The sequence below is a fragment of the Podarcis tiliguerta genome (assembly GCF_965153285.1).
Source record: "Podarcis tiliguerta genome assembly, chromosome: 2".
In the NCBI taxonomy this organism is placed as follows: Eukaryota; Metazoa; Chordata; class Lepidosauria; order Squamata; family Lacertidae; genus Podarcis; species Podarcis tiliguerta.
In genome coordinates, this window is record NC_139535.1 from 12106682 (window position 1) to 12134070 (window position 27389).

Sequence of the window (27389 nt, forward strand, 5' to 3'; positions counted from 1 at the left end):
GAAGCGCCTCTGCAGACGGAAAACCCTTTCGTCTTGCGGGTTTTCCATCTTGCGAGGCATTCGTCTTGCGGGGCACCACTGTATTATTATTATTATTATTATTATTATTATTATTATTATTATTTCCCAGTAGGTTTTAACCTACCACATATGACAAAAAGAACCTTCTTTCTCTTTACATTTCCAACACCGTATCACACCTTTTAACCAAGGCGCTCAATGTGGCGTACGCAGTTCTTCCCATTGCGACAACCCTGTGAGGTAAACTGAGAGAGGCAGTGACTGGCCCAAGGTCACCCAGAGAACTTTGTGGCCGAGTGGGGATTTGAACTCAAGACTCTCCTGTATCCTACTCTAGCCACTGGCAGGTGCCACTGTCCTTCCCGTGCTCCTCAATGCAGTGAACAAACACCCCAGGGCCAAAACACCTGAGGCGGCTTCTATCTCCACCTCCTTGTGTTGCTACTGGCTGAAAGGAGGAGGCTGGACCAGGAGGCGTCCTCATAATCCCCAGAAACTGGGAAGGTGGCCAGAAGGACCGGCCACTGGGGCGAGGCCTCTCTGAGCAAGCAGTTCCCGATTCAGGAGTGTGTCATCCACACAGCCTTTGGCCAGGTAAGGGCTCAGGGATAACTAAAGCCCAGGATCTGGGGCACCTTCCTCCTTGGAAGCAAGGCAACCCACTCCTTGAAACTCGCGTGGGGCATCTGCTGCATCTCTGAAGCCACCTGCCGCCTTTCCTGAGAGATGCTAATAGGGGAGGTGCTGGAAATCCGGGTTTGCAGGCAAAAGAGGGGCAGATGTGGACTTTCAGATGTTGTTGGACTACAACTCCCATCGTGCCTGATGGTTGGCGGACTTGCTTGGGGTGGAGGACCAGAGACCCCTCTGCTTTGGGCTGAGAAACCGCAGCCTTTGTTGCGGAAGCTTGCTCTCCTCAGGGGAAGTGCCAGATGTTTTGCGCCATGACTCAGTGGTGAGGGATTCTGCACATGCTTGGGTGAATTGTTATTTACGGCCTCGGCCCAGTATATCTGAAGGAGCATCTCCACCCCCATCGTTCAGCCCCGAAGGCCTTCTGGCAGTTCCCTCACTGCGAGAAGTGAGGTTACAGGCAGAGGGCCTTCTTGGTAGTGGCACCCACCCTGTGGAATGCCCTCCCACCAGATGTCAAGGAAATAAACAACTGTCTGACTTTTAGAAGATATCTGAAGGCAGCCCTGTTTGGGGAAGTTTTTAATGTTTGATGTTTTATTGTGTTTTTAATATTCTGTTGGGAGTTGTCCAGAGTGGCTGAGGAAACCCAGCCCGATGGGTGGGGTATAGATAATAAATTATTATTATTATTATTATTACTACTACTGCTGCTGCTACTAGTTGTATCTTCAAAACAGGTTCCAGTTCTGAGTGCCGGGCTCCAGCTTTTAAGTCTTGCACTTATCTAGCAGTTGTGCTTGTTTGTTTGACTGATTATCTTTAATTATTATTATATCAATATCCCTTCCTTTCCTCCAAGCAGCTCACGGTGGCGTAAATGGTTCTCCTCACGCCTCGATTAATTTCCAAAACAACTCTGTGAGGTAGATTGGACTGAGAGGCAGTGACCAAGGGCACCCAGTAAGCTTGATGGGCGAGTGGGAATTCGAACCCCAGTCTGCCAGGTTCTAGTTTGGTGCCCTCTAACCACTGCACCATACTATCTCTAGGACAGCCAACATCTCTCTCCCTCCCTGCCCCCTTTATTCTTGAGACAACCTTACACATGGCACGGCTTAGTCTCTAAGAAGCTGGTGGGCTCAGGGACTATCCAGTGAGCATTATGTCTGAATGGGGAGTTGAGCCCATCTTTCTCTGTTTGTGTACCTCAATGTGGCTAGGAGCTCCTCAGAACGGAGGGAGCCTGAACTCAAATTTCCCAATTGGCTGTCAAACTGGATAACCCCAAGCCAGTATAACTCTCCCCTTCTCCCTCTTTCCACTGAACCTACCTCGCAGGATTGTTGTAAGGATAAAATGGGGGGAGCAAATCATTGTACCCACCTTATTGTGCTTTTTCTGTTGGTGTAAGCCAGGGGTAGGCAACCTAAGGTCCGGGGGCCTAATCACCACCTCAATTCGGCCCGCGGACGGTTTGGGAATCAGCATGTTTTTACATGAGTAGAACGTGTCCTTTTATTTAAAATGCAGCTCTGGGTTATTTGCGGGGCCTGCCTGATGTTTTTACATGAGTAGAATGTGTCCTTTTATTTAAAATGCAGCTCTGGGTTATTTGTGGGGCCTGCCTGATGTTTTTACATGAGTAGAACGTGTCCTTTTATTTAAAATGCAGCTCTGGGTTATTTGTGGGGCCTGCCTGATGTTTTTACATGAGTAGGATGTGTGCTCTTATTTAAAATGCATCTCTGGGTTATTTGTGGGGCAAAGGAATTCATTCTCTCTCCCCCCCCCCATATAGTCCGGCCCACCACATGGTGGACCGGCCCCCTGCTGAAAAAGGTTGCTGACCCCTGGTGTAAGCACTCCTTTTCTGTTCTTTCTGAGAAAAAGCAAGTCTATGCAATGGTTTCTAAAGAGGTAGAGTGTAAATTTGTAATTCGGGGGGGGGGAGGGGAGGGTTGTAGACCATTGCAACTGACTGGAATGCCCCCCCTTGTGAGCGCTGGGTGGTGGTGATGATAATAAAAGGCCATTGTTTTCAGTTCTTTGTAACCTAGTTTTGCAAATCGCCTAGTATTGTCGAGGCTCAGTATTTTTGGCTTTGAGAAATAATCTGCAATGCAAATGTGTTCAGCCTCTGGAAGCCTGGCCTCTTTTTCACCTATTTACACACACACACACACACACACACACACACACACAGACGCCTGTGAGTCTGCTACTGCTGCATTCCCCCTGGTGAAGGGTTCTGTGAAATGCAGAAGTTTGCATGTGCCAATGGCAAAGTAGGCTGGCCCAGTTAGAAGGCACCGGCTTCTGAATCTCATATGTCTTCAGCAGGTGCCCAAAAGACAAGAGAGACAGTGTTTGCAACAGAGGTGGTAACTGCAGGTGACCTTCACCTGGGAGTGCTGTTTATGTCCCAAGCTGTTTAGGTCTTCCTACACCAAAACCAGCACCTTGAGCTTCACCTGCTCACTGCTTGTCAGCCTGTGCAATTCTCTCAACAGCGGGATGGCATTGCTGGCAATCTCCCTCCTCAACAGTGTTAGGTAAAGGTAAAGGGACCCCTGACGATTAGGTCCAGTCATGGCTGACTCTGGGCTTGCGGCACTCATCTCGCTTTATTGGCCAAGGGCACCTGCATACAGCTTCTGGGTCATGTAGCTAGCATGACTAAGCCGCTTCTGGCGCACCAGAGCAGCGCACGGAAACGCCGTTTACCTTCCCACCGGAGCGGTACTGATTTATCTACTTGCACTTTGACGTGCTTTCAAACTGCTAGGTTGGCAGGAGCAGGGACTGAGCAACGGGGGCTCACCCCAACACGGGGATTTGAACCGCCAACCTTCTGATCGGCAAGTGCTAGGCTCTGTAGTTTAACCCACAGCGCCACCCCGCGTCCCAACACTCAGCTATATAAACTAATCACTAAATGGCACCTTTAACCTACGTTACGGTTGCCGCAGCAGAAAGTCTAGGCGTCATTATTTTTTTTGCAACGAATTTTTATTCTTATTCCTATTCTTAATAACTCCATTTCTACAAAGCTTTATATTTTAAAGGGGGGGGGGAAATCTCCCAAGCAGTTTTCAACACGTTAAAACATCAAAGAAAACAATCCAGGAAAAAGAAAACAAATGCAAGCTTCAAGGAAAATGTTTCTGATCCTTCTCTTTTGCTTTCCCCATACGTCTTGAGTGACTTAATTTATAGAGCTGCCCCATAGCAGGAGGACTCTAGGAAGACAGCGTGGTGTAGTGGTTAGAGAGTCAAACTAGGACCTGGGAGATCAGGGTTCAAACCCCTACTCTGTCAGGAAGCTCACTGGGTGACCTTGGAGTCAGTGACAGTCTCTAAGCCCACCTCAAAGGGTCCTTTGTGGGGATTAACTGAAGGTTAATCCTTGGAGAAAAAGATGTGACATAAATGCAATAAATAAACTCTTCTGTTTACCTGTTCAAGAAAGCTGGAGGGGCTAGCCAGATGGAAATGTCTTTTGCCAAACTGTCATCCAGAAATCTTCATCATACACCTGGCGAATACCCCAGTGAGCAGTGGTTAGAGTGCCATTCCAGCGGTACCTTAGTTCTCAAATGCCTTGGTACTCAAACAGCTTGGAACCCAAACACTGCAAACCCGGAAGTAAGTGTTCCGGTTTGTGAACCTTTTTCAGAGGCCGAACGTGCTCCGTTTTGAGTGTTACGCTTCTGTTTTGAGTGTTACACTGAGGTCTGTCTGTTTTGCGTTTTTGTTTTTGCAGCTCTTGTGTTTTGTTTTTGTGACTGTGGGAAACCCAGCTACTGACTGATTGATTGTGTGACTGCAGTACATTGCTTATTGCTTTCATTTTATGGATCAACGGTCTCGTTAGATAGTAAAATTCATGTTAAATTGCTGTTTTAGGGGTTGTTTTTAAAAGTCTGGAATGGATTAATCCGTTTTGCATTACTTTCTATGGGAAAGCGTGCCTTGGTTTTGGAATGCTTTGGTTTTGGAACGGACTTCCAGAACGGATTAACTTTGAGAACCAAGGTACCACTGTACAGGGTTGCCATACATCCAGAATACCCAAAATACTGTAGTCGGAAGTAGTGTCCGGGCAAAAATATCCAGGAAATCTGGATGTATAGGAAGCCCTGTCTATTCAGAAGAGCTAAAAAAATGCATTTTTTTGAGGGGGGGGGGAATATGAAATATGGCAACCTTAATCTAGGGCTACACCCAGAGTTGCCCCTCTATGGCTGAGCAGACCCAAAGTAGAAATCCTTACCCAGCCAAAAAGCTCACTGGGTGACTTTGAACCATTTGCACACTCGGCTTAGTCTATCCCGTAGGGTTGTTGTGAAGACAAAAGGCGGAAGAGAAAAAACTACACGTACTACCCAGAGCTGCTTGGACAAAGAAGCAGGATATTAAGCCAGGCTGAATCTTGAGTCTGTTTGGTTTAAAGATCTGAATCTCGCTCACCTGACGGAATGCGTTTTTCTTGTATGCTTATAAAATATTGGCTGCTTAGCCACCCTTTTCATATTGAAGGATTTTCCTGAGAATCGGTTCTCTGGCTCTGTCCTCCCGTCACAATCTGTGATAGTTTCCTTTTTAGCGTGGATCACACCGTATGTTACTTATGGAGCGGTGGATTTCTGTGCCAAATTTTAAATCGTGGGAAGAGCTAGTTAGTTGTTATTCAGATGACAAGAGAGGAAGAGGGCGCAACAGATTAAAACAGCAATTTTAAATTCATACGCATGTGTATGTAATGGGCGTGTGAGACTGTCGTGCCGTCCTCATTGGTGTGGAAATATACAACTGCTTGACTGTCTGAACCTACTGTAGGTCCATAACAAATTTGCATCTCTGTGACGAAACTGCTGGCTGATTGTGCAAACTTTGAGCTTATTTGCCTTCCAGGTGGGAGGGGCACCGACATTAGAGAAATGTATATGCAAATGTCATGCATCTTAGGATCTCTGCTTGCATTCCTGCAGTTGCCTGGTTTGTGAGGGAAGAGGACAACAATTAGCTTTTTAAAATTATAATTATGGGGCAAATTGCAGACTACTCCTGGGCCTCAGACACGTGGGAATTCCAGGGTTGAAAGATTCCACAGTGAAAGCAGAGCTGATTGATCTGGCTTCTAGAAAGATGCTTCATTGTACAGGACCCTGTTTTTTGCGGTGCTGATTGGTAAAAATGCCAGTGTAAGTTCAGGATGAAGGGCCTTTTCAGTGGTGGCACTGCATACCCAATGAGACACACCTGGCCACCTCTCTCCAATCTTTTAGATGACAGGCAAAGACACCTCTCTTCTGCCCAGCTTTTCATAGAATAATAGAATTGTAGAGTTGGAATTGTAGAGTTGTTTATCAGCTCCATCTGGTACGTAGGCTGAGACCCTACCTGCCCACGGACTCTCTTGCCAGAGTGGTGCATGCTCTAGTTATCTCTCGCTTGGACTACTGCAATGTGCTCTGCGTGGGGCTACCTTTGAAGGTGACCCGGAAACTACAACTAATCCAGAATGCGGTGACTGGGAGTGGCCGCCGAGACCACATAACACCGGTCCTGAGAGATCTGCATTGGCTCCCAGTACGTTTCCGAGCACAATTCAAAGTGTTGGTGCTGACCTTTAAAGCCCTAAACGGCCTTGGTCCTGTATACCTGAAGGAGCGTCTCCACCCCCATCGTTCAGCCTGGATACTGAGGTCCAGCACCGAGGGCCTTCTGGCGGTTCCCTCACTAAGAGAAGCCAAGTTACAGGGAACCAGGCAGAGGGCCTTCTCGGTAGTGGCACCCGCCCTGTGGAATGCCCTCCCATCAGATGTCAAAGAGAAAAACAATTACCAGACTTTTAGAAGACATCTGAAGGCAGCCATGGTTAGGGAAGCTTTTAATGTTTAATAGGTTATTGTATTTTAATATTCTGTTGGGAGCTGCCCAGAGTGGCTGGGGAAACCCAGCCAGATGGGTGGGGTATAAATAAATTATTATTATTATTATTATTATTATTATTAGGCCCCAATGGTCATCTAGTCCAACCCCCTGAAATGCGAGAATCTCAACTCAAGAATCCCTGACAGGTGGCCATCCAACCTCGTGTTTAAAAAACCTTCAAGGAAGGAGAGTCCCAAGAAGGAGAATTTTGGGAGGGGGTAGGATGGTTTGGAAAAATTTCAGTTTCCTTCAGTTGGCCTGTTGCTTTAAGTATGCTGCCCTGTGAGTTGAAATAGCTTTTATGAACTTCTCGTTTGTTTGATTTTGGTACACCTCCCAGCGACATAAGGGGGAGGGCAGCGTGCAGATACTAATACAGTGGTGCCTCGCAAGACGAAAAGAATCCGTTCCGCGAGTCTTTTCGTCTTGCGGTTTTTTCGTCTTGCAAAGCAAGCCCATTAGCGGATTAGCGCTATTGACATTTTAAGGGCTAAAAACGGCTTTTTAAGGCTTAAGGGATTAGCGGTTTTGCTGCTAAAATGCTTTTAGCAGCTTAGCGCTTCAGAAAAAGGGGTTTTGGAGCGGAAAAAAATCGCAAGAATTTTCATCAATTTTCGTCTTGCGAAGCAAGCCCATAGGGAAATTCGTCTTGCAAAGCGCCTCTGCAAACGGAAAACCCTTTCGTCTTGCGGGTTTTCCGTCTTGCCGGGCACCACTGTACAAGATAAATAGGTGATGTGTTAATGAGGATATGCTTCGTGTTGTTTTCGTTCAATAAGAGCAATAATACCTTGTGAAACTGGAAAGGGCTGGCGCTTTATAATTTGTCTGCAGGAAGTCCCGGGTTCAGTTCCTGGCATCTGCACCAGGAAGGGCTGGGAATGTCCTCTGCCAGGAGCCCTGGAGAGCTGCTGCCAGTCAGTGTAGGCTATACTGCGCTGATTCATGCTGAAGTGCTAAACTTGTATCTGGGCAGTACCATTTCAGTTTGCACGGACAGGGGAAATATCTCATGACTGCACTTAATGACTACAAAACATGAAATCCCTGCACACCAGAGTGCTAGCATGCCAGGAAGAGGGCAGGCCTAAACCTTTCCCTCTGGCACCTAGATTTCATTGTAGACATACCGTATTTTTCGCTCTATAACACGCACCCGACCATAACACGCACATAGTTTTTAGAGGAGGAAAACAAGAAAAAAATATTCTAAACGAAAGAGTGGATGTATGATTTTTGTGGTTCATGCTGTGGCCACAGACATGTGATCTGACGGTGAGTTTGGGGTAGCCCAATGCAAAAATCCTGAGGATCCATGTGGATCCATGCTTTGTAACCACGTTTTTGCACAACTGCAGCCCCAGGCAACAGTGGGTACGTGATTTTTTTGGTGCAAGCTGTAGCCATGGACATGCTATGTGACCTGCTGGTGAATTTGGGGTGACCCGTGTAAGCAGCTCCTCTCCTCTCCCACTTTGCCCCTTTAAAGAAGCAGGCTCTCTGTCCCTCTCTCCTCCCCACTCAGCGGCTCTTCTCCCGCTTTGCTGTTTCAAAGAGAGCCACGGAGGAGGGAAGGAAGGGGAACCATGGATCCTCTGCTCACGACTGCAGCAGATCCCCCTGTCATCCATAGGCATTCGCTCCATAACATGCACAGACATTTCCCCTTACTTTCTAGGAGGAAAAAAGTGAGTGTTATGGTGCAAAAAATACGGTAATTGTTTCTGTACATAGGAGCATTCGCTCCCTCGATTCCCTCGCCTGCAGTCTCAAGTGCTGCAGCCCAAGCACAGATTTGCTATTAAACTAAGTTTCGCTCAAGGTAGACCTACTTAAATGAATGGACCTAACTTAGTCATGTTCGTTGATTTCAGTGTGTGTGCTTTGGGTAAAACGCAGTTTAATACCTTCCCAGGAAATTCTTATTCCATTGAAGAAAATGATCCTGGAACATTTTTACAATAGAAAAACTTAAAATGCAATCACATGAAAGCAGTGATGAAATAACATCTCCGTCCATCAAACCACTGGGTGGTTTTCAGTAAACTGCTGTCTCTTTCGACTCCATGTTGTTGTTGTTGTTGTTGTTGTAAAAGGTAAAGGTACCCCTGCCCGTACGGGCCAGTCTTGACAGACTCTAGGGTTGTGCGCCCATCTCACTCAAAGAGGCCGGGGGCCAGCGCTGTCCGAAGACACTTCCGGGTCACGTGGCCAGCGTGACATCGCTGCTCTGGCGAGCCAGAGCCGCACACGGAAACGCAGTTTACCTTCCCACTAGTAAGCGGTCCCTATTTATCTACTTGCACCCGGGAGTGCTTTCGAACTGCTAGGTTGGCAGGCGCTAGGACCGAACAGCGGGAGCGCACCCCGTCATGGGGATTCGAACCGCCGACCTTTCGATCGGCAAGCCCTAGGCGCTGAGGCTTTTACCCACAGCGCCACCCGCGTCCCTGATTGTTGTTTTTGTAGATAATAGTAATACTCCACCCATCCGGCTGGATTGCAGAATGGAGATAATGTTGCCTATTTTGCAAGATGATGACATGTGAATAATCGAAAGCACTTTACTGGCAATAATAATAACTTTAGGGTGATGTTTACCAGGGTTCACAAGGCCGCGTGTGGCAAATGGGAGGTGACAGGTTGCAGAACTTTTAAAGGCATTGGCAGGATTTCTGGGTCATGACCCAGCAGAGAGAGGTGTGTGGGTTGAACAGGTCGTAGACTCATAGAATATACAGGCTGTGTTCATATGCCGTGCTGAACCACAGTTTGGTGCTTTAGGCTGTGTTAGTACGTAATGCTAAGCCACAGTTTACTACTATGCAGCTGAGCCTCTATCAGTCGTGAGCAAAGAAGCATCGGGCTTGTGTGCTGCCATCTCCAGCTCCCATATGGCTTGTGCTAAGATTATATTGGATTTCGCTGAATCTCGCCTTAGCTTTACGGGCAAACCAGGTTTACTAATCCACTAGTCAGTTTGAACAACCTGGCTTCATAAACCCTGGTTTGAAGTTGGGCTTGTTAAGCAACCGATTGCAGTTTGTTGCAAACCAGTACAGTGGTAACTCAGGTTACATATGCTTCAGGTTGCATACGCTTAAGGTTACAGACTCCGCTAACCCAGAAATAGTGCTTCAGGTTAAGAACTTTGCTTCAGGATGAGAACAGAAATCATGCTCCAGCTGCGCAGTGGCAGCAGGAAGCCCCATTAGCTAAAGTGGTGCTTCAGGTTAAGAACAGTTTCAGGTTAAGAACAGACCTCCGGAACGAATTAAGTACTTAACCCGAGGTACCACTGTATTCCTGGTTCTTAATAATAATAATAATAATAATAATAATAATAATAATATTTTATTATTTATACCCCGCCCTCCCCGGCCAGAACCGGGCTCAGGGCCACTAACACCAATAAAATTACAATAAAACATAATAGGAAAGGGAAAAAAGAAATAAAAAAGTTAATTAAAATATGGGTTAAAATACAATTTAAAATGCAGCCTCTTTTTAGTAGTAGCCCATAAATCAGAACCATAAGGGGAGGGAAACATAAGGGTCAAACTGGGTCCAAACCAAAGGCCAGGCGGAACAGCTCTGTCTTGCAGGCCCTGCGGAAAGATGTCAAGTCCCACAGGGCCCTGGTCTCTTGTGACAGAGCATTCCACTGAGTCGGGGCCAGTACTGAAAAGGCCCTGGCCCTAGTTGAGACCAAACTAACCACCTTGCGGCTCGGGACCTTCAAAGTGTTGTCATTTGTGGACCTTAAGGTCCTCCGCAGGGCAACCCAGGATGAAGGTTGGATTCTGTGAAAATCATCTTGGCTTGGCAGAAATCCTCCTCTTGGCTGCAAAGGGAGGAGGAGAACGTGAGGGGTCCTGGAGGTCAGTCTGGGTTCCACAACGGAGGATCAAGTAAGGAGACAAGGAAGGTTAGGCAGAAGAAGGATCTGTCTAGATCTGTCAGCAGCTTTCGACATGGTCAATCACGAACTTCTGGACCACCGCCTTGCCAACGTGGGGATCCAGGGCACAGTCCTTCAATGACTGCGCTCGTTTCTCTCTGGTCGGAGACAGAGGATGGCGCTTGGGGGGGAATTGTCATCGCGCCACTCCTTGGTGTGTGGAGTACCTCAGGGTGCGATACTCTCCCCGATGCTTTTTAACATCTTTATGTGCCCCCTCGCCCAGCTTGTCCGGAGTTTTGGGCTGGGTTGCCATCAGTAAGCCGATGACACCCAACTCTATCTGTAGATGGATGGCCATCCTCAATCGGCCCCAGACACACTGACCAGATGTTTGGAAGCTGTGGCTGGATGGTTACGTGGGAGCCGGTTGAAGCTAAATCCTTTGAAGACAGAGGTCCTTTGGCTGGGACGGGACGATATGGGATTGGGGGGGCAACTCCCATCTCTTGCGGGGGCGCAATTAGTGCCAGCACTGTCCGTTAAGAGTTTGGGTGTAATCTTCGACACCTCCCTTTCCATGGAGGCGCAGATTGCAGCTACAACAAAGGCGGCATTTTTTCATCTCCGCCAAGCTAAGCAGTTGGCTCCTTACCTCTCTCGCCCTGACCTAGCCACTGTGATCCACGCAACGGTCACCTCCAGACTGGATTATTGTAACTCGCTCTACGTGGGCTCGCTCTACGTGGGGCTGCCCTTGAGACTGACCCAGAAACTCCAGCAGGTGCAGAATGCTGCGGTGAGACTCCTTATGGGGTCTTCGCTGCGAGATCACATTCATCCGGTACTATACCAGCTGCACTGGCTCCCGGTGGAGTACAGGATCAGGTTTAAGGTGCTGGTTTTAACCTTTAAAGCCCTATACGGCCTAGGACCCTCGTACCTACGGGACCGCCTCTCCTGGTTTGCCCCACAGAGAAACTTACGGTCTTCAAATAAAAACATCTTGAAGGTCCCAGGCCACAGAGAAGTTAGGCTGGCCTCAACTAGAGCCAGGGCTTTTTCGGCTGTGGCTCCGATCTGGTGGAACACTCTTGTCACAAGAGACTAGGGCCCTGCGGGACTTGACATCTTTCCGCAGGGCCTGCAAGACAGAGCTGTCCACCAGGCCTTTGGCCAGGGCACAGCCTGACTCCCTCCCTCGGCAATCTTCGCGGAGCTCTGGCCTAATGGTGGCCAGTGGCTTGAATTTAATTATTTTTTTAATGAATGATTTTAGAGTGTTGTTTGTGCTGTACTTTTGTACTGTTTTATTGTTGTTAGCCACCCTGAGCCCGGCTTTGGCTGGGGAGGGCAGGATATAAATAAAATTTATTATTATTATTATTATTAAATTGCACAGGGAGGTCCCATTAACCCTAACCCTCATCTCTCTCTTTCTCTCTTGTCTAGCTGGTGGGATCATGCGGCAGCACCAAGCCTATATTGGGCTACTTGCTCCATTATGTATCCTGTTCCTTTTCCTCCTGTTCACACTCACTGCCTCTTACAAACCCATCATTGTGGTCCACGGCCTGTTTGACAGCCCTTCCGACTTCCGGCAGCTGTTGGTGTTCATCAATGAGGTGAGGCTGAGGACCAGAATTCCTGGCATGAATGTGGGAAGTGGGAATAGAACAGTTCATGTATCTTAAAAGGTAAAGGTACCCCTGAACATTAGGTCCAGTCGTGGACCACGCTGGGGTTACAGCACTCATCTGGGAGCCGCCATTTGTCCGCAGACAGCTTCCGGGTCATGTGGCCAGCATGACTAAGCCGCTTCTGGTGAACCAGAGCAGCTCACGGAAACGCCGGACACCCATATCACTAAAACTAATGGGCCTGTCGCGAAGCTGGATGCTTTCTTTGATCTTTGATTTCTCAAAAGGGCTCTCAGTTTGGGATTTGGCAAACGAATCCTCAGTTCTTTAAGCGAAGCATACCTGCAGGGTGCATCAAACCTCTCTTGTGACTCTGATGCATACCATATACCGTATTTTTCGCTCTATAAGACGCACCAGACCACAAGACGCACCTAGTTTTTGGAGGAGGAAAACAAGAAAAAAAAAATTCTGAATCTCAGAAGCTAGAACAGCAAGAGGGATCGCTGCACGGTGAAAGCAGCAATCCCTCTTGCTGTTCTGGCTTCTGGGATAGCTGTGCAGCCTGCATTCGCCCCATAAGACGCACACATATTTCCCCTTACTTTTTAGGAGGGAAAAAGTGAGTCTTATAGAGCAAAAAATACGGTATGCCACTCATCTGCTGCAGGGCAGACAGACAAAGGGTATTTATTTTATTTATTTTTTGCTCTTACTAGCGGAAGACCTGTGTAATTTCACAAGAGGAAGGGAGGAAAGGAACAGGAGCTTCCAGGCCCTGGTGCCACCCTTCTTCCTTGCTCAGTCCCAGATCTTCATTTTATTTATTTATCTTGTTTAGGCTTTTATCGTAGAATCATAGGGAGGCAAGGGGCCTGAGGGTCATCCAGTCCAACCCCGGCTGCAATGCAGGAATCATTGCTAAAACATCCATGACAAGAATCCATGCAACTTCTGCTGAAAAACCACCCAAGAAGCAGATTCTCTTGGGGGAATCTGCTCCACTGTTGAATGTCTCTTACCACCAGAAGTTCTTCCTGATGTTGAATCGGAATCTCCTTTCTTTTCACTTGAAGCCATTGGTTCGGGTCCCACCCTCCAGAGCAGGAGAAAACAAGCTTGCTCCATCTTCCATGCGGCAGCCCTTAAGATATTTGAAGATGGCCATCATATCTCCTCTGTCTCATCTTTACCAGGCTAAACATACCCAGATCCTTCGACCGTTCCTCATAAGGCATGGTTTCCATGCCCTTGATAGTCTTGGTCACCCTTCTCTGTGCACCTCCTGGCATGTCAGTATCCTTCTGAAACTGTAGGGCCCAGAACTAGACACAGTACTCCTGGGGGAGTACTATCCTTTGCCCCAAGGATCTTTGGGGTGGAGATTTTACTTTATTGGGCTCCATGATCACTGCAGATGGTGACAGCAGTCACAAAATTAAAAGACGCCTTCTTGGGGAAAAAGCAATGACAAACCTAGACAGCATCTGAAAAAGCAGAGACATCACCTTGCCGAAAAAGGTCCGTATAGTTAAAGCTATGGTTTTCCCAGTAGTGATGTATGGAAGTGAGAGCTGGACCACAAAGAAGGCTGATTGCCGAAGAATTTATGTTTTTAAATTATGGTGCTGGAGGAGACTCTTGAGAGTCCCATGGACTGCAAGAAGATCCAGCCTCTCCATTCTGAAGGAAATCAGCCCTGAGTGCTCACTGGAAGGACAGATCCTGAAGTTGAGGCTCCAATACTTTGGCCACCTCATGAGAAGAGAAGACTCCCTGGAAAAGACCCTGATGCTGGGAAAGATGGAGGGCACAAGGAGAAGGGGACGACAGAGGATGAGATGGTTGGACAGTGTTCTCAAAGCTACCAGCATGAGTTTGACCAAACTGCGGGAGGCAGTGGAAGACAGGAGTGCCTGGCATGCTCTGGTCCATGGGGTCACGAAGAGTCGGACCCGACTAAATGACTAAACAACAACAAAGGTGATTCCATGCCTCAGAACAACAACCCTACGAGGTATTCCATGCTGAGAGAGAGAGAACGACTAGCTCAAAGTCACACCGTTAAGTTTTAAGGCAAAACAGGAGGAGGAGGAGTTGGGATTTGATACCCCGCTTTATCACTACCCTAAGGAGTCTCAAAGCGGCTAACAATCTCCTTTCCCTTCCTCCCCCACAACAAACACTCTGTGAGGTGAGTGGGGCTGAGAGACTCCAGAGAAGTGTGACTGGCCCAAGGTCACCCAGCAGCTGCATGTGGAGGAGCGGAGACGCGAACCCGGTTCACCAGATTACGAGTCTACCACTCTTAACCACTACACCACACTGGGTCCTCCCCTATCCTAGCCTGACATGCGCACCCTGGTTAGGGAACATTTAGCCCTCCAGATGTTGCAGTACAATAACATCTGGAGGGCCAAAGATTCCCCACCCTTGAGATAGCGGCTACACCCAACTGGCTTTATGCTTTGCCCTCTTCCCTGATTTCACCCCACCTCTCTTTTTCTCAGTGTTAATACGGGAGGGATAATTGTGTAAACATCTCTCCTAATAAGAGGCAGGGATGGGTTGTAATTTACTCCTCCAGGCCCTGTGTGACTCAGAGCCATCACAGGTGGAGCCCTTGCAAAGATCCCTGTATGGCAGGCTGATGTCTGCACTGGGATACACTGGTTAGGCTGGAACGGCAAGTTACCTGGGTAGTGAAAGAGGAAGCGTGGAGTTCTGGCAACTCCTGAGTGCTTGCTTGTCTCAGATTCGTTTGCAGAAATGGAACCATAAGGCTGTTGTTGTTGTTGTTTAGTCATTCAGTCGTGTCCGACTCTTCGTGACCCCATGGACCAGAGCACGCCAGGCACTCCTGTCTTCCACTGCCACCCGCAGTTTGGTCAGGTTCATGTTTGTAGCTTCGAGGACACTGTCCAACCATCTCGTCCTCTGTCGTCCCCTTCTCCTTGTGCCCTCCATCTTTCCCAACATCAGGGTCTTTTCCAGGGAGTCTTCTCTTCTCATGAGGTGGCCAAAGTATTGGAGCCTCAGCTTCAGGATCTGTCCTTCCAGTGAGCACTCAGGGCTGATTTCCTTAAGAATAGATAGGTTTGATCTTCTTGCAGTCCATGGGACTCTCAAGAGTTTCCTCCAGCACCATAATTCAAAAGTGTCAATTCTTCGGCGATGAGCCTTCTTTATGGTCCAGCTCTCACTTCCATACATCACTACTGGGAAAACCATAGCTTTTACTATACGGACCTTTGTTGGCAAGGTGATGTCTCTACTTTTTAAAATGCTGTCTAGGTTTGTCATTGCTTTCCTCCCAAGAAGCAGGCGTCTCTTAATTTCGTGGCTGCTGTCACCACCATAAGGCTAGGAGAGTTCTTAACCGGCCCCTTGTCACCAGTCAGATAAAGCATTCGCAGGACTCTCTCAGTCTGTACGTGGCATTGCACCGTGCACATGCAGAATGGGACGCAGTTTCCCAAATGTTTGCTTGTTTGTTTTTATGTAGTGGCATAGCTTAGGGGTGGTTGCCCCAGATGCAAAATTGTTAGGTAAAGGGACCCCTGACCATTAGATCCAGTTGTAGCCGACTGGGGTTGCGGTGCTCATCTCGCTTTATTGGCCAAGGGAGCCAGTGTACAGCTTCCGGGTCATGTGGCCAGCAGGTCTAAGCCGCTTCTTGCGAACCAGAGCAGCGCACGGAAACGCCGTTTACCTTCCTGCCAGAGCGGTACCTATTTATCTACTTGCACTTTTGATGTGCTTTCAAACTGCTAGGTTGGCAGGAGCAGGGACCGAGCAACGGAAGCTCATCCCGTCGCGGGGATTCGAACCGCCGACCTTCTGCTCAGCAAGCCCTAGGCTCTGTGGTTTAACCCACAGCGCCACCCGTGTCCCTTGCAAAATTGTAAAGGGTGCAAAATTTCAACACCCAGTGCTGCCTCAATACAGCTGCACGCTTCCGTCGCCGGGCTCCGTTGAAACCAGCATCCACATGCGAACCAGGAAGCGACTTCTCCAGACAATGGAACGACTCTTTCATTTCTTATCTCTGCAGCTTTGATCTCCTGAGTTACGTGGATACTATTACATGCATGCATTCTACGTCCATTTCCCTCCCACCCCCTACGTGCAGCCCCGGGCACTGGCAACCCATGCTACACCACTGTTTTAATGCACATGTTTCTAGTCCTTAAGAATGCATTGATAACTTTGGACTTTGCAGCGGCTGTTGCACAATGCCACATGTGGGCACGGCCTTGTGGAGTCTTGGGGCACAGCTAGGCAGTAATGGCAGCAGGACTCTGCTTTGCGGCTGCCAATTCCCTATAAAATGTGAGGGTTCTGCCAGCGATATAAGGCACGATTAAACTAGGCAAGAGGATTGGGCATCATAGCACGGGCAGACAAACTCACGCTGCCTGTGCTTTTTTCTACCTAATCCTGCTCTTAATTTATTTGTTCATTTCCGTTCCTGAATTGTTTCCTATTCCCAGAGTTCCCTGGGAAAAGGGGATAGATTGCTGAACTGCTCTGGGAACTATAGTTCTGTTTGGGGGGGAAAGGAATCTACTAACAAGAGCTGAACCATCAAGAAGGCTGATCGCCGAAGAATTGATGCTTTTGAAATATGGTGCTGGAGGAGACTCTTGAGAGTCCCATGGACTGCAAGAAGATCAAACGCATCCATTCTGAAGGAAATCAGCCCTGAGTGCTCACTGGAAGGACAGATCGTGAAGCTGAGGCTCCAATACTTTGGCCACCTCATGAGAAGAGAAGACTCCCTGGAAAAGACCCTGATGCTGGGAAAGATGGAGAGCACAAGGAGAAGGGGACGACAGACGACGAGATGGTTGGACAGAGGTTCTCGAAGCTACCAGCATGAGTCTGACCAAACTGCGGGTGGCAGTGGAAGACAGGAGTGCCTGGCGTGCTCTGGTCCATGGGGTCACGAAGAGTCGGACACGACTAAACGACTAAACGACTAAACAACAACAACTACTTTCTGCTCCCGAAACAAACTACAGCTCCCAGAATTCTTTGCAGCCGTGGCGGGTGGGGAGCCATGACTTAGCAGAACAGTAGTTCCTATGCATGTGTGGAGATAGCCTTGGCATGATGTGAGCCGCGAGTGCTAGCCATGAAAAGCAGTGTTGCAAAAGCTGAAGTTAATATTTACTTTTTAAGAAGCGTATTTTCGGTGGGGCAGCAGCAGCAGCTCACCTTAAGCCTTGGGTGCTCAAGAGAGGTTGAGCTTTCAGCCCTTTTAAAATCTCTTCTCCCTTCCCTCTCTTCCTCCATCTCTCTGTTCCCGCTGCTTCCTTGCAGACCCACCCGGGTACCAACGTCACAGTCATTGATCTGTTTGACCACACCGAGAGCTTGAAGCCTCTTTGGATGCAAGTGGAAGGTTTCCGGCAAGCCATTTACCCCATCATGCAGAATGCTGTTGATGGAGTCCACCTCATCTGCTACTCCCAAGGTATGTGTGAGCTGAGGATTTCAGAAGCTCTTTCTGGGTCTAGCCAATGGCCCCTTGTCTGGTCACAGGAACACAGGGACCTCTGCCTTATACAGAATTGGACCATCGCTCCATCCAGCTGCTGGTGTTACACCCATTGTCCTGGGTTTGAGAGACAAATTTTTCTCAGTGTTATGCAGAGATTATCATTTTCTGATTACTCTGGGAAACACCATGTTTTTTCCGTGTATAACATGCCCCTGTAAAACAACCTCGTCTTATACACGGAAAAATACAGTGGTACCTTGGGTTAAGTACTTAATTCGTTCCGGAGGTCCGTTCTTAACCTGAAACTGTTCTTAACCTGAAGCACCACTTTAGCTAATGAGGCCTCATGCTGCTGCCACGTTGCCGGAGCACGATTTCTGTTCTCATCCTGAAGCAAAGTTCTTAACCTGAGGTAATATTTCTGGGTTAGCGGAGTCTGTAACCTGAAGCGTATGTAACCCGAGGTACCACTGTACAGTACATTGTATTTTAGGGCCTTCATAAGATCTTCCTTCTTACCTGTAAACAAACACCACAAGACTGAGCAGTGACCACCACTTTGGGGTGTGTGTGTGTGTTTCCTGTAATATTTTTTTTAAAGAAATGGAGCAATGTGGAACAAGGTTGACATCATACAGGACTAGGGTTCTTCTTCCTCTAAAATATGACCCCCCTTCCTCTGTCTTCCAGGAGGACTCATCTGCCGCGCTCTCCTCTCCACGACGCCCGACCACAACGTGGACACCTTCATCTCTCTCTCTTCCCCACAGATGGGGCAATATGGGGGTAAGTCGTGGGGCAAGGGCAAGCCAGTGATTCCACACCTGGAATACTGTGTCCCAATTCAGGGCACCACAATTTAGGAAGGGTGTTGACAAGCTGGTTATCTTCCGCTTGGACTACTGCAATGCGCTCTATGTGGGGCTACCTTTGAAGGTGACCCGGAAACTACAATCCAGAATGCGGCAGCCAGACTGGTGACTGGGAGCGGCCGCCGAGACCACATAACACCGGTCTTGAAAGACCTACATTGGCTCCCAGTATGTTTCCAAGCACAATTCAAAGTGTTGGTGCTGACCTTTAAAGCCCTAAACGGCCTCGGTCCAGTATACCTGAAGGAGCGTCTCCACCCCCATCGTTCTACCCGGACGCTGAGGTCCAGCTCTGAGGGCCTTCTGGCAGTTCTCTCACTGCGAGAAGCCAAGTTACAGGGAACCAGGCAGAGGGCCTTTTCGGTAGTGGCGCCCTTCCTGTGGAACACCCTCCCACCAGATGTCAAAGAGAACAACAACTACCAGACTTTTAGAAGACATCTGAAGGCAGCCCTGTTTAGGGAAGCTTTTAATGTTTAACAGATTATTGTACTTTAGTGTTCTGTTGGAAGCCATCCAGAGTGGCTGGGGAAACCCAGCCAGATGGGCGGGGTATAAATAATAAATTATTATTATTATTATATAAGCTGGAACATGCGCAGATGAGGGCGACTAAGATGATCAAGGGCATGGAAACCATGCCTTATGAGAAACGGTTGAAGGAGCTGGGTATGTTTGGCCTGGGAAAGAGAAGACTGAGAGGAGATATGATAGCCATCTTCAAATATCATAGGCTGTCAACATGGAGGAGGGAAGAAGCATGTTTTCTCCTTTCTGTGGAGAATAGGACTTGAACCAATGGAATCCAAGTTACAAGAAGGGAGATTCCAACTCAACAACAAGAGCAAGCTTGAGTGCTGCTGGATCCTTTTCTCTCTCACTCCTCTCTATATAAAAGTATAATTTTTTTTAAAAAAAGTGATTTTATATATGCCATTGTTTCCACTGTTTTTTATATATATACAGTCATACCTCGGGTTACAGATACTTCAGGTTGCATTTTTTCGGGTTATGCACATGCCAAAACCTAGAAGTACCGGAACGGGTTACTTCCGGGTTTCGGCGGTTGCGCATGCGCAGAAGCACCGAATCGCAACCCGTGTGTGCGCAGACACGGCGCTGCGGGTTGCAAACACTGCGGGTTGCGAATGTGCCTCCCACAAGGATCACGTTCGCAACCCGAGCGTCCACTGTACAGTGGTACCTCGGGTTAAGTACTTAATTTGTTCCGGAGGTCCGTTCTTAACCTGAAACTGTTCTTAACCTGAAGCACCACTTTAGCTAATGGGGCCTCCTGCTGCCGCTGCGATGGGGGAACACTTTTTTCTGTTCTCATCCTGAAGCAAAGTTCTTAACCTGAAGTGCTATTTCTGGGTTAGAGGAGGATGTAACCTGAAGAGTATGTAACCCGAGGTACCACTGTATATGTAACTGTTTCTTCATTATCTTGTAAATTCACTTAGGTGTGCCTCATGGTAAGCAATCAATCAGAAAGAAAGAAAGAAAGAAAGAAAGAAAGAAAGAAAGAAAGAACCACAGAGGGGGAAGCAAAGTCTGTGCTCACTCTCCTTTGATTCCTTTTGTCATTTCAGACACTAAGTACTTGAAGTGGCTGTTCCCAGAGCACATGAAATCCAACCTGTACCGTTTATGCTACACGCAGCTGGGCCAGGATTTCTCAATCTGTAACTACTGGAATGGTGAGATTGCTGCTGCTATTATTGCTACTACTGATATCACAGATCATAGAACTGTAGTGTTGGAAGGGACCATGAGGGTCATCTAGTCCAACCCGCTGCAATGCAGAAATCTTTTGCCCAATGTGGGGATCAAACCCATGAGTCTCATGTTAATAACAATAATAATAATTTATTAGTTATACCCTGCCCATCTGGCCAGGTCTCCGCAGCCACTCTGGGCGGCTTCCAACAAAATATTAAAATACAGTAATGCATCAAACATTAAAAGCTTCCCTAAACAGGTGTCTTCTAAAAATCTGGTAGTTGTTGTTCTCTTTGACATCTGGTGGGAGGGCGTTCCACAGGGTGGGTGCCGCTAGCGAGAAGGCCCTCTGCCTAGTTCCCTGTAACTTGGCTTCTCGCGGCGAGGGAACCGCCAGAAGGGCCTTGGCGCTGGACCTCAGTGTCCGGGCAGAAAGATGGAGGTGTAGACACTCCTTAAGATATACTGGACCCAGGAAATGGAAATGTTCTACCAACTGAGCTATCCCGGCAGCCCCGGGGTTTTGAGGCTTCCCAGTAGCTCTCATTTACGTACCCAATCTACAAGAATGTAAATTGCATACATGTAATATGCCATGCATGAGAGTTGGGACCTCAGTGATTATTTATATGAGGATGGTGACGATTATCAATATGGGAGAATCTGAGAAAACACAGCCCACGAAGAATCCACAGCTATCCCTGTTCCTCCACCACCACCTGTTATTTGACAATTTGAGTTGCCAAAACAGCATTTGCTTACATTAGAATCATAGAGTTGGAAGAGACCACAAGGGCCATCGAGTCCAACCCCCTGCCAAGCAGGAAACACCATCAGAGCACTCCTGACATATGGTTGTCAAGCCTCTGCTTAAAGACCTCCAAAGAAGGAGACTCCACCACACTCCTTGGCAGCAAATTCCACTGTCGAACAGCTCTTACTGTCAGGAAGTTCTTCCTAATGTTTAGGTGGAATCTTCTTTCTTGTAGTTTGGATCCATTGCTCCGTGTCCGCTTCTCTGGAGCAGCAGAAAACAACCTTTCTCCCTCCTCTATGTGACATCCTTTTATATATTTGAACATGGCTATCATATCACCCCTTAACCTCCTCTTCTCCAGGCTAAACATGACCAGCTCCCTTAGCCGTTCCTCATAAGAGGAGGTTCCTTATTATTTTGGCAGTGCTTACAATGGCCCTGTCAGGTAGGCCAGGTTATCATTCCCATATTTCAAATCAGTATCCTTGAGGATGAGAGAGAGAGAGAGAGCAGCTTGCAAGGACCATTTGTGGCTGAGGACAGATAAGAAGCAGAGATGTCCCAGCTAATACTTTTAAAACCCTTAGGGACTAGCTCTGATGGCTCCATTGTGGATTTCCCATCCATCATCCTGTCTTTTGGAACACCGGAAATTTGCCACGACCAGGAAGCAGGATATTGAGATTGCTTAAACTCCATAGATGGTCATTGCTCATGTTTATGCTCTTATTTAGATGTCATAAAGTGTCATAAAGGCATTGCCCTCCAGACCAGAAAAACCAGTGACCTCAAATAGTATGTGGCTTGGCTCACTTGTGCGAGTCATCGGCAGCTATGAGATTTCCCGCAGTTCTGATGAAGTGTGCAACATATGCCATAGTAAATTATCTTATTCTGTTGCAGTAACAACAACAGAGTCTCGCGACACTTTGAAGATGGTTGTAGCTGATAATCTGGCATTTGCTTTCTTCTTCTGGCTCTTAGTAGTCTCAGTTGCAGGAGCGAACAAGGACTCATTTGTCGTACCTCAGTACAGTGGTGCATGACTAAGCCGCTTCTGGCGAACCAGAGCAGTGCACAGAAACGCCGTTTACCTTCCCGCTGGAGCGGTACCTATTTATCTACTTGCACTTTGACGTGCTTTCAAACTGCTAGGTTGGCAGGAGCAGGGACCGAGCAATGGGAGCTCGCCCCGTTGCGGGGATTCGAACTGCCGACCTTCTGCTCGGCAAGTCCTAGGCTCTGTGGTTTAACCCACAGCGCCACCCGCGTCCCCTGTCAGACTAGGACCAGAGTTCAAATCTCTACTCAGACATGAAGCTCTCACTGAGTGGCCTTGGGCCTCTCACTGCCTCTCAGCCTAACTTGCCTCACGGGGTTGTTGTGGGAATTAAAAGAGCAGGGGAAAGGACCTTGAGCTCTTTGGAAAAGGAGGTGGGAGATAGACAAAGTAAATAAAAATTATTCCGTTGCAGGGAAATGCACTCTGCGCATTCTCTTGAGTCAGTCACAGCTTCTTGCTACTGCTACGCTTGTTCCAGAGATAAAACCTGCCCATAAAAATAAGTTCCAGGGCTATGTTCAAATCTAAAGCTGTTGTTCCCCACCCCCCCAAAAAAGAGACTGGTTTTTAAAATGTTATTTATATTTATATATTAAAATAAGGGGGGGGGGAGGAGTTGGAGCCTGTCTCCTGGGTTCTGTGGGTAAAGGCCAGTGTATAAAGCAGATTTCTCTGCCTTTTTCAGATCCACACCATCGGGATCTTTACCTCAACAACAGCAACTTCCTGGCTCTGTTGAACGACGAGAGGCTCCATCCCAACGCAACAGGTAATAAAGTGGCGTTGCTCCTCAGTTCCCAATGTAAAAGGGGGAGTGGTAGGCTAGTCCCACTTGGCGGGCCTAGCCCACATCCACACTTGCAGCTGATGCTTGTCTTATCCTGGCAGCCCTGTCCATACAGCCCCACAGCCCTGGGCGACGTAGGTCTGCATTGCTAATCTTTGGTCAGCTAGGTCTCTCAGGCAGTCTTCCTCGTAATTTCCTTTTTTTTCTTCTATAATTTTTATTCCATTTTCTGTTTTACATTTTAGAAAATTCGTTCAAACAACCTTAAAACACCAGTGACTTCCTTTCTTCTCTTTCCATGGTTTGTTTTCCAAAACATAAATCCCTGCATATTTTATATAAACTAAACCAGTCAGTATTCCATTATTACATCCATCAAAACCTATTTACACTGTTGAGTTTATCTTAATGCTGCCCACGTTTTCAAATAAACACAATTTGCCTCCCTATATTCTATAAACGTTTTCCAACCTTCTTTAAACATATGTTTATAGTACTCATAAGTTCCTTCCTGAGGTGGAGAGAGAACTCCATTGCTAAATACACACCCACAGCGAAGCAACGACTGAAGAGAAAATTGAAACGGGGGCTTCCTAGATTTACAAATTATCCTCTTAGGGCCAAACTAGTCATGTCGGTGGATGCCAATGTTTGTTTGTTCAGGTGTCTCTCCAATTCCTATCTCAAACATTTTCCTCCCTGGTCTGATTCGCTTCCAATGTCAGTGCTGAGTTGAGAGAAAAGTGTCTACCATGATAGAGTGCCTGGCTCTTCTCCTTCACCTGCAAGAGTGTTGTGCTTTAACAACAACAACAACAACAACAACAACAACTGACACCCCCCCAATTCCAGTTGATTCATGAAGAGTAAACATGGCTGCCTCCCGTGTCCTGCCCTTAACCCTTGTGGTCCTCATAGTCTTTTACTGCCTCTGAGGTGTTACAACCAGGCCAAGTCTCAAGTTGAATAGGGTAGCTCTGTTTTATTAATTAAAAAAAAAAAGGCCTTGCCAGCATCCTGACACAGAAATTTAACAAGTTATTGGCCCACAACATCTGGTAACCGAGCACAACGTTTTGAAGATGGACCGTTCTTTTGTTTGCTCGAATGCCGCTGCCTCAAGTTAAACTTTTCCCAAAATGGAGAGTTAAAATGTGGGGGTGGTGTGGGGAAATCCTTGCTTGCTAAAAGTTTATATGTCAGGCTGCTGGAATTCTCCAGAAAGGTTTGCCAGGCCGGTTCAGCTGTGGCAGCTATAGAAAGGCTTGTAAAAAAAACCTTTCTGTGTTTTGTTTTGCCAATCCTTTTTGGAACGGATGCAGTTGGATCCTGGACTCCTGCCACAGACTGCTTGCTGACTGTGCTGTGTGTGTGTTCTGTTTTATGACTTTTCACTGGGTATTTCCACCTCAACCCCCCCCCCCCCCGTTTTGCTTTATTTTAATTACCTTCTATCAAGTTTTTATACTTCAAGCTGTCTTGCGGGTCCTCATAGGAAGAAAGGCAGGCGACAAATATTTGAACGAACTAAAAGTACGGGAGCAGAGCCAGAAAACAGGTCATCACAGCTTATTCCTCTTTTTTTTACTGCAGTTTGCCTTAAGACTTCTAAACAGCAAAGGGCTGTGAGATCAGTAGGAAATGGGCACATCTATCAGTTTTGTGTTCTTTCAGTTTCTCATTTGTTTCTGTCCCCACCTTCCCACACCAATTTGTGAGGCCATAATAAAATTTAAGTTGCTGGCCATCACTACCTCTAACAGGAGCAAATTATGTAGATTAACTCAGGTCCAACTTCCTTTCACATCTCAGAGAATTCAGAGTGAGGAGAGATTGGTTGTTCTCTGTCAGGGGCAGAGGAAGGAGGAGAACATGGGACATAGGAGAAGAGTCTCCATAGTGACTTTTGTGACCACATTTCTGAATCTTGTGTCTCTCTCTCCCTCCCGCAATACAGCCTGGAAGAGAAACTTCCTGCGGATCCGAAAGATGGTTCTGATTGGGGGTCCGGATGACGGTGTAATCACGCCATGGCAGTCCAGGTGAGCTTTTGGAAGCCGCGAGAAGACCCTCTCACCCAGGTTGAGATACGATACAATACGATAATCTTTACTGTCATTGTCCCATACAGAACAACAAAATTGGAAAAATCTGCATAAGACATTCAGAAACCAACAAGCCTGCTATCCCAACCTGGTTAGCCCCCTAAAAACTCTGATACCCCCATTTTTAAATACAATATACCCCCATAGAGACTTCTTACACTGCATCTAAAACCAAAATCGCATTTGGATAGAAACTGTTTCTCAGGCGGCTAGTCCTAGTCTTTGTAACCCTGTGTTGAAGGATCCTTTCTAGTTTCCCGCATGTGTAAGAGTGAAAACTCTCGGTGCCGCTGCTGTTTTGATTTGTCTCCAGCCTGCCTGCTGACTCATTCGCCTATTTATGCCCCAACAGTAGAGCAGGATAATAAACTGATAATAAATGAGGATAAGGCTTTTGTCACTCTTCCCCCTACCCCACCCGTATGTTATCAATGCAGAGACGCCATTTGGACTTGCCAATAAGGCCATAAGGCTTTTAGGCTCGTGAATCAGAGCACACAGCCCAGATTACGAACTTGTCTCACTGCTGAGATCTTTGTTGGAGGGCCAGCTTTGGAAAATCCCTGTTTCTGAAGTGAGATAGGGCTGTCTATTGCTGCTGGTTCTGCCCCCCCCCCCCCCAGTATTGTATCCTAACTTTCTTTTTTCTCTTTTTTTCTTAATTTTTATTGAATTTTACAAGAAAAGAAAATGAAACAAAAAGCAATACATAACACTGTAAACACATTTATATACATGTTTTCCAAAATGCAAACTGAAAAAAGAAAATACTTTTCATAACCAATAGTATTACCAAAGTCATGCTTCAAACATTACAATATATAAATCTTAGTTAAAATATTATAAAAGACTTCCACTGCATTCACCGCACGTCTCTTAGTTATCTCGCTCGCCTTCACATCTATTCTTCAATCATTTCCTTTCTTTAGATTCTTTCATAATCAGTCAAATCTTTATGTTCTCTATATTCTTCACAAGGTTAGTCTAGGCACAACCAAACTTTCGTATTTGAGCCCTGCTTGTATAGATATTCGTTTAAGCATTCCCATTGTTTCTGAATTCTGATTTTTGATTTATGCCTTATTAAATCCGTCAGTTTTGCTAACTCCCAGTACTCACATAGTTTACTTAACTATTCCCCATTTGTTGGGATATAATTTCCTTTCCAGTGACTAGCTACCAACGTTCTCGCTGCTGTTGTTGCATACAGAAAGATGTTGATTTTGTCTTGTACGCTAACTTTCATTGCTTGCTTTGTTGTATTTCAGATAAGCTGCCTTGGGAGTAGGTAGAGCAGGTTTGTAGCTCACTAGCAGAGCCTGTGCTTTGGAATAAAACAGTCAAGCCCCAGGATTTCCATGCAGGGCTGAGAGAAACACCTTTCTCGGATCCCAGGCAGTGTCGACAATACTGAGTTAAATGAACCCAATGGTCTGATTCAGTATATGGGGGAGCTTCCTTTGTTAGGTATAAATATTTGTGTGTGTGAGAGAGATAAATTCAGCACTGCCACAGTGCCTCTCTGTTAGGTGGCGAAATCCCTTAATAGATGTGGGCATTTTTCTAAAAAAAAGTGGTGGTGATGCTGCCCTGAAATATACTGAATTTTGCAAAAGGAAACAAAAACCTTGAAATATTGCAGGGTGTTGATTTTACAACCTGCATGCTATATCCTGTACTGCTCAAATCCAAACGCAGCACCTGGCTAATAATGTATTATCAGTAGTTAGGTCATAAATCATAAGCATCCACATATAATATATGCATAGTTATGCAAAAGTTCATAAACAAGAAATAGTAAGCATAATAAATTGCTGTCAGGGAACACCCTAATGAAGGCACAGTAGTCAATGTCCAGCAATATTGTAGTGGTAGGTGCTCCAACGTAGGGAGAATATATTCAAACCGCTGTAGAGTGCAGCAACAAACAGCAAACAAAACAGGACTGCAGCAGGCATGTAAGCAAAACTGTTTGTTAACCGTGGCAGATAGGAATTGCCTCCTGACAAATAGGGAGGGAAACTTTCAATGCACACCCCCCCCCCCAAAAAAATCAATAGGAAATGAATTTATTCTTTGTTTTTAGGCATCAAAAGATTAACTTAAACATGTGTAGGTGACTAGCTGGTAACTTTCATGGACTTATTAGTGGGGATAAAATTGCAGGTGCATACTTTTCATATGGGTCTTATACAGAATTTGTTTATTTGAATCATTTTCACTCCGGCCTTCAGCCAAGAAAGACTCCCAGGGTGGCTTTCAGCCTTCACAACTTGAAAGATGTGACACGAAAGGAAAAGGGATTGGGGAGGGAGGAGGAGGAAAGCAAACACAGGCAGTGGTTCTTAATTAAGAGTTTCAGGTCATGGGGTTGTATCTCAGCCCTGAGTGTGAGTGAGTGAGTGAGAGAGAGGGATCAAGCACTGTCCTTGAGACTGACCC

General features: G+C 46.9%; 1 protein-coding gene across 1 annotated transcript in view; it reads left to right on the forward strand.

Annotated features, from left to right (window-relative positions):
* Positions 1 to 27389, forward strand: part of PPT2 (palmitoyl-protein thioesterase 2) — a 48448-nt gene that overhangs the window by 16871 nt on the left and 4188 nt on the right. Inside the window, exons 2-7 of the mRNA XM_083426860.1 lie at positions 11948 to 12120; positions 17461 to 17614; positions 18332 to 18427; positions 20106 to 20213; positions 22741 to 22824; positions 24800 to 24884. Of these exons, the coding sequence (XP_083282986.1) occupies positions 11959 to 12120; positions 17461 to 17614; positions 18332 to 18427; positions 20106 to 20213; positions 22741 to 22824; positions 24800 to 24884 (689 nt within the window). The 5' untranslated portion in view covers positions 11948 to 11958. The remainder of the gene's footprint in view (positions 1 to 11947; positions 12121 to 17460; positions 17615 to 18331; positions 18428 to 20105; positions 20214 to 22740; positions 22825 to 24799; positions 24885 to 27389) is intronic.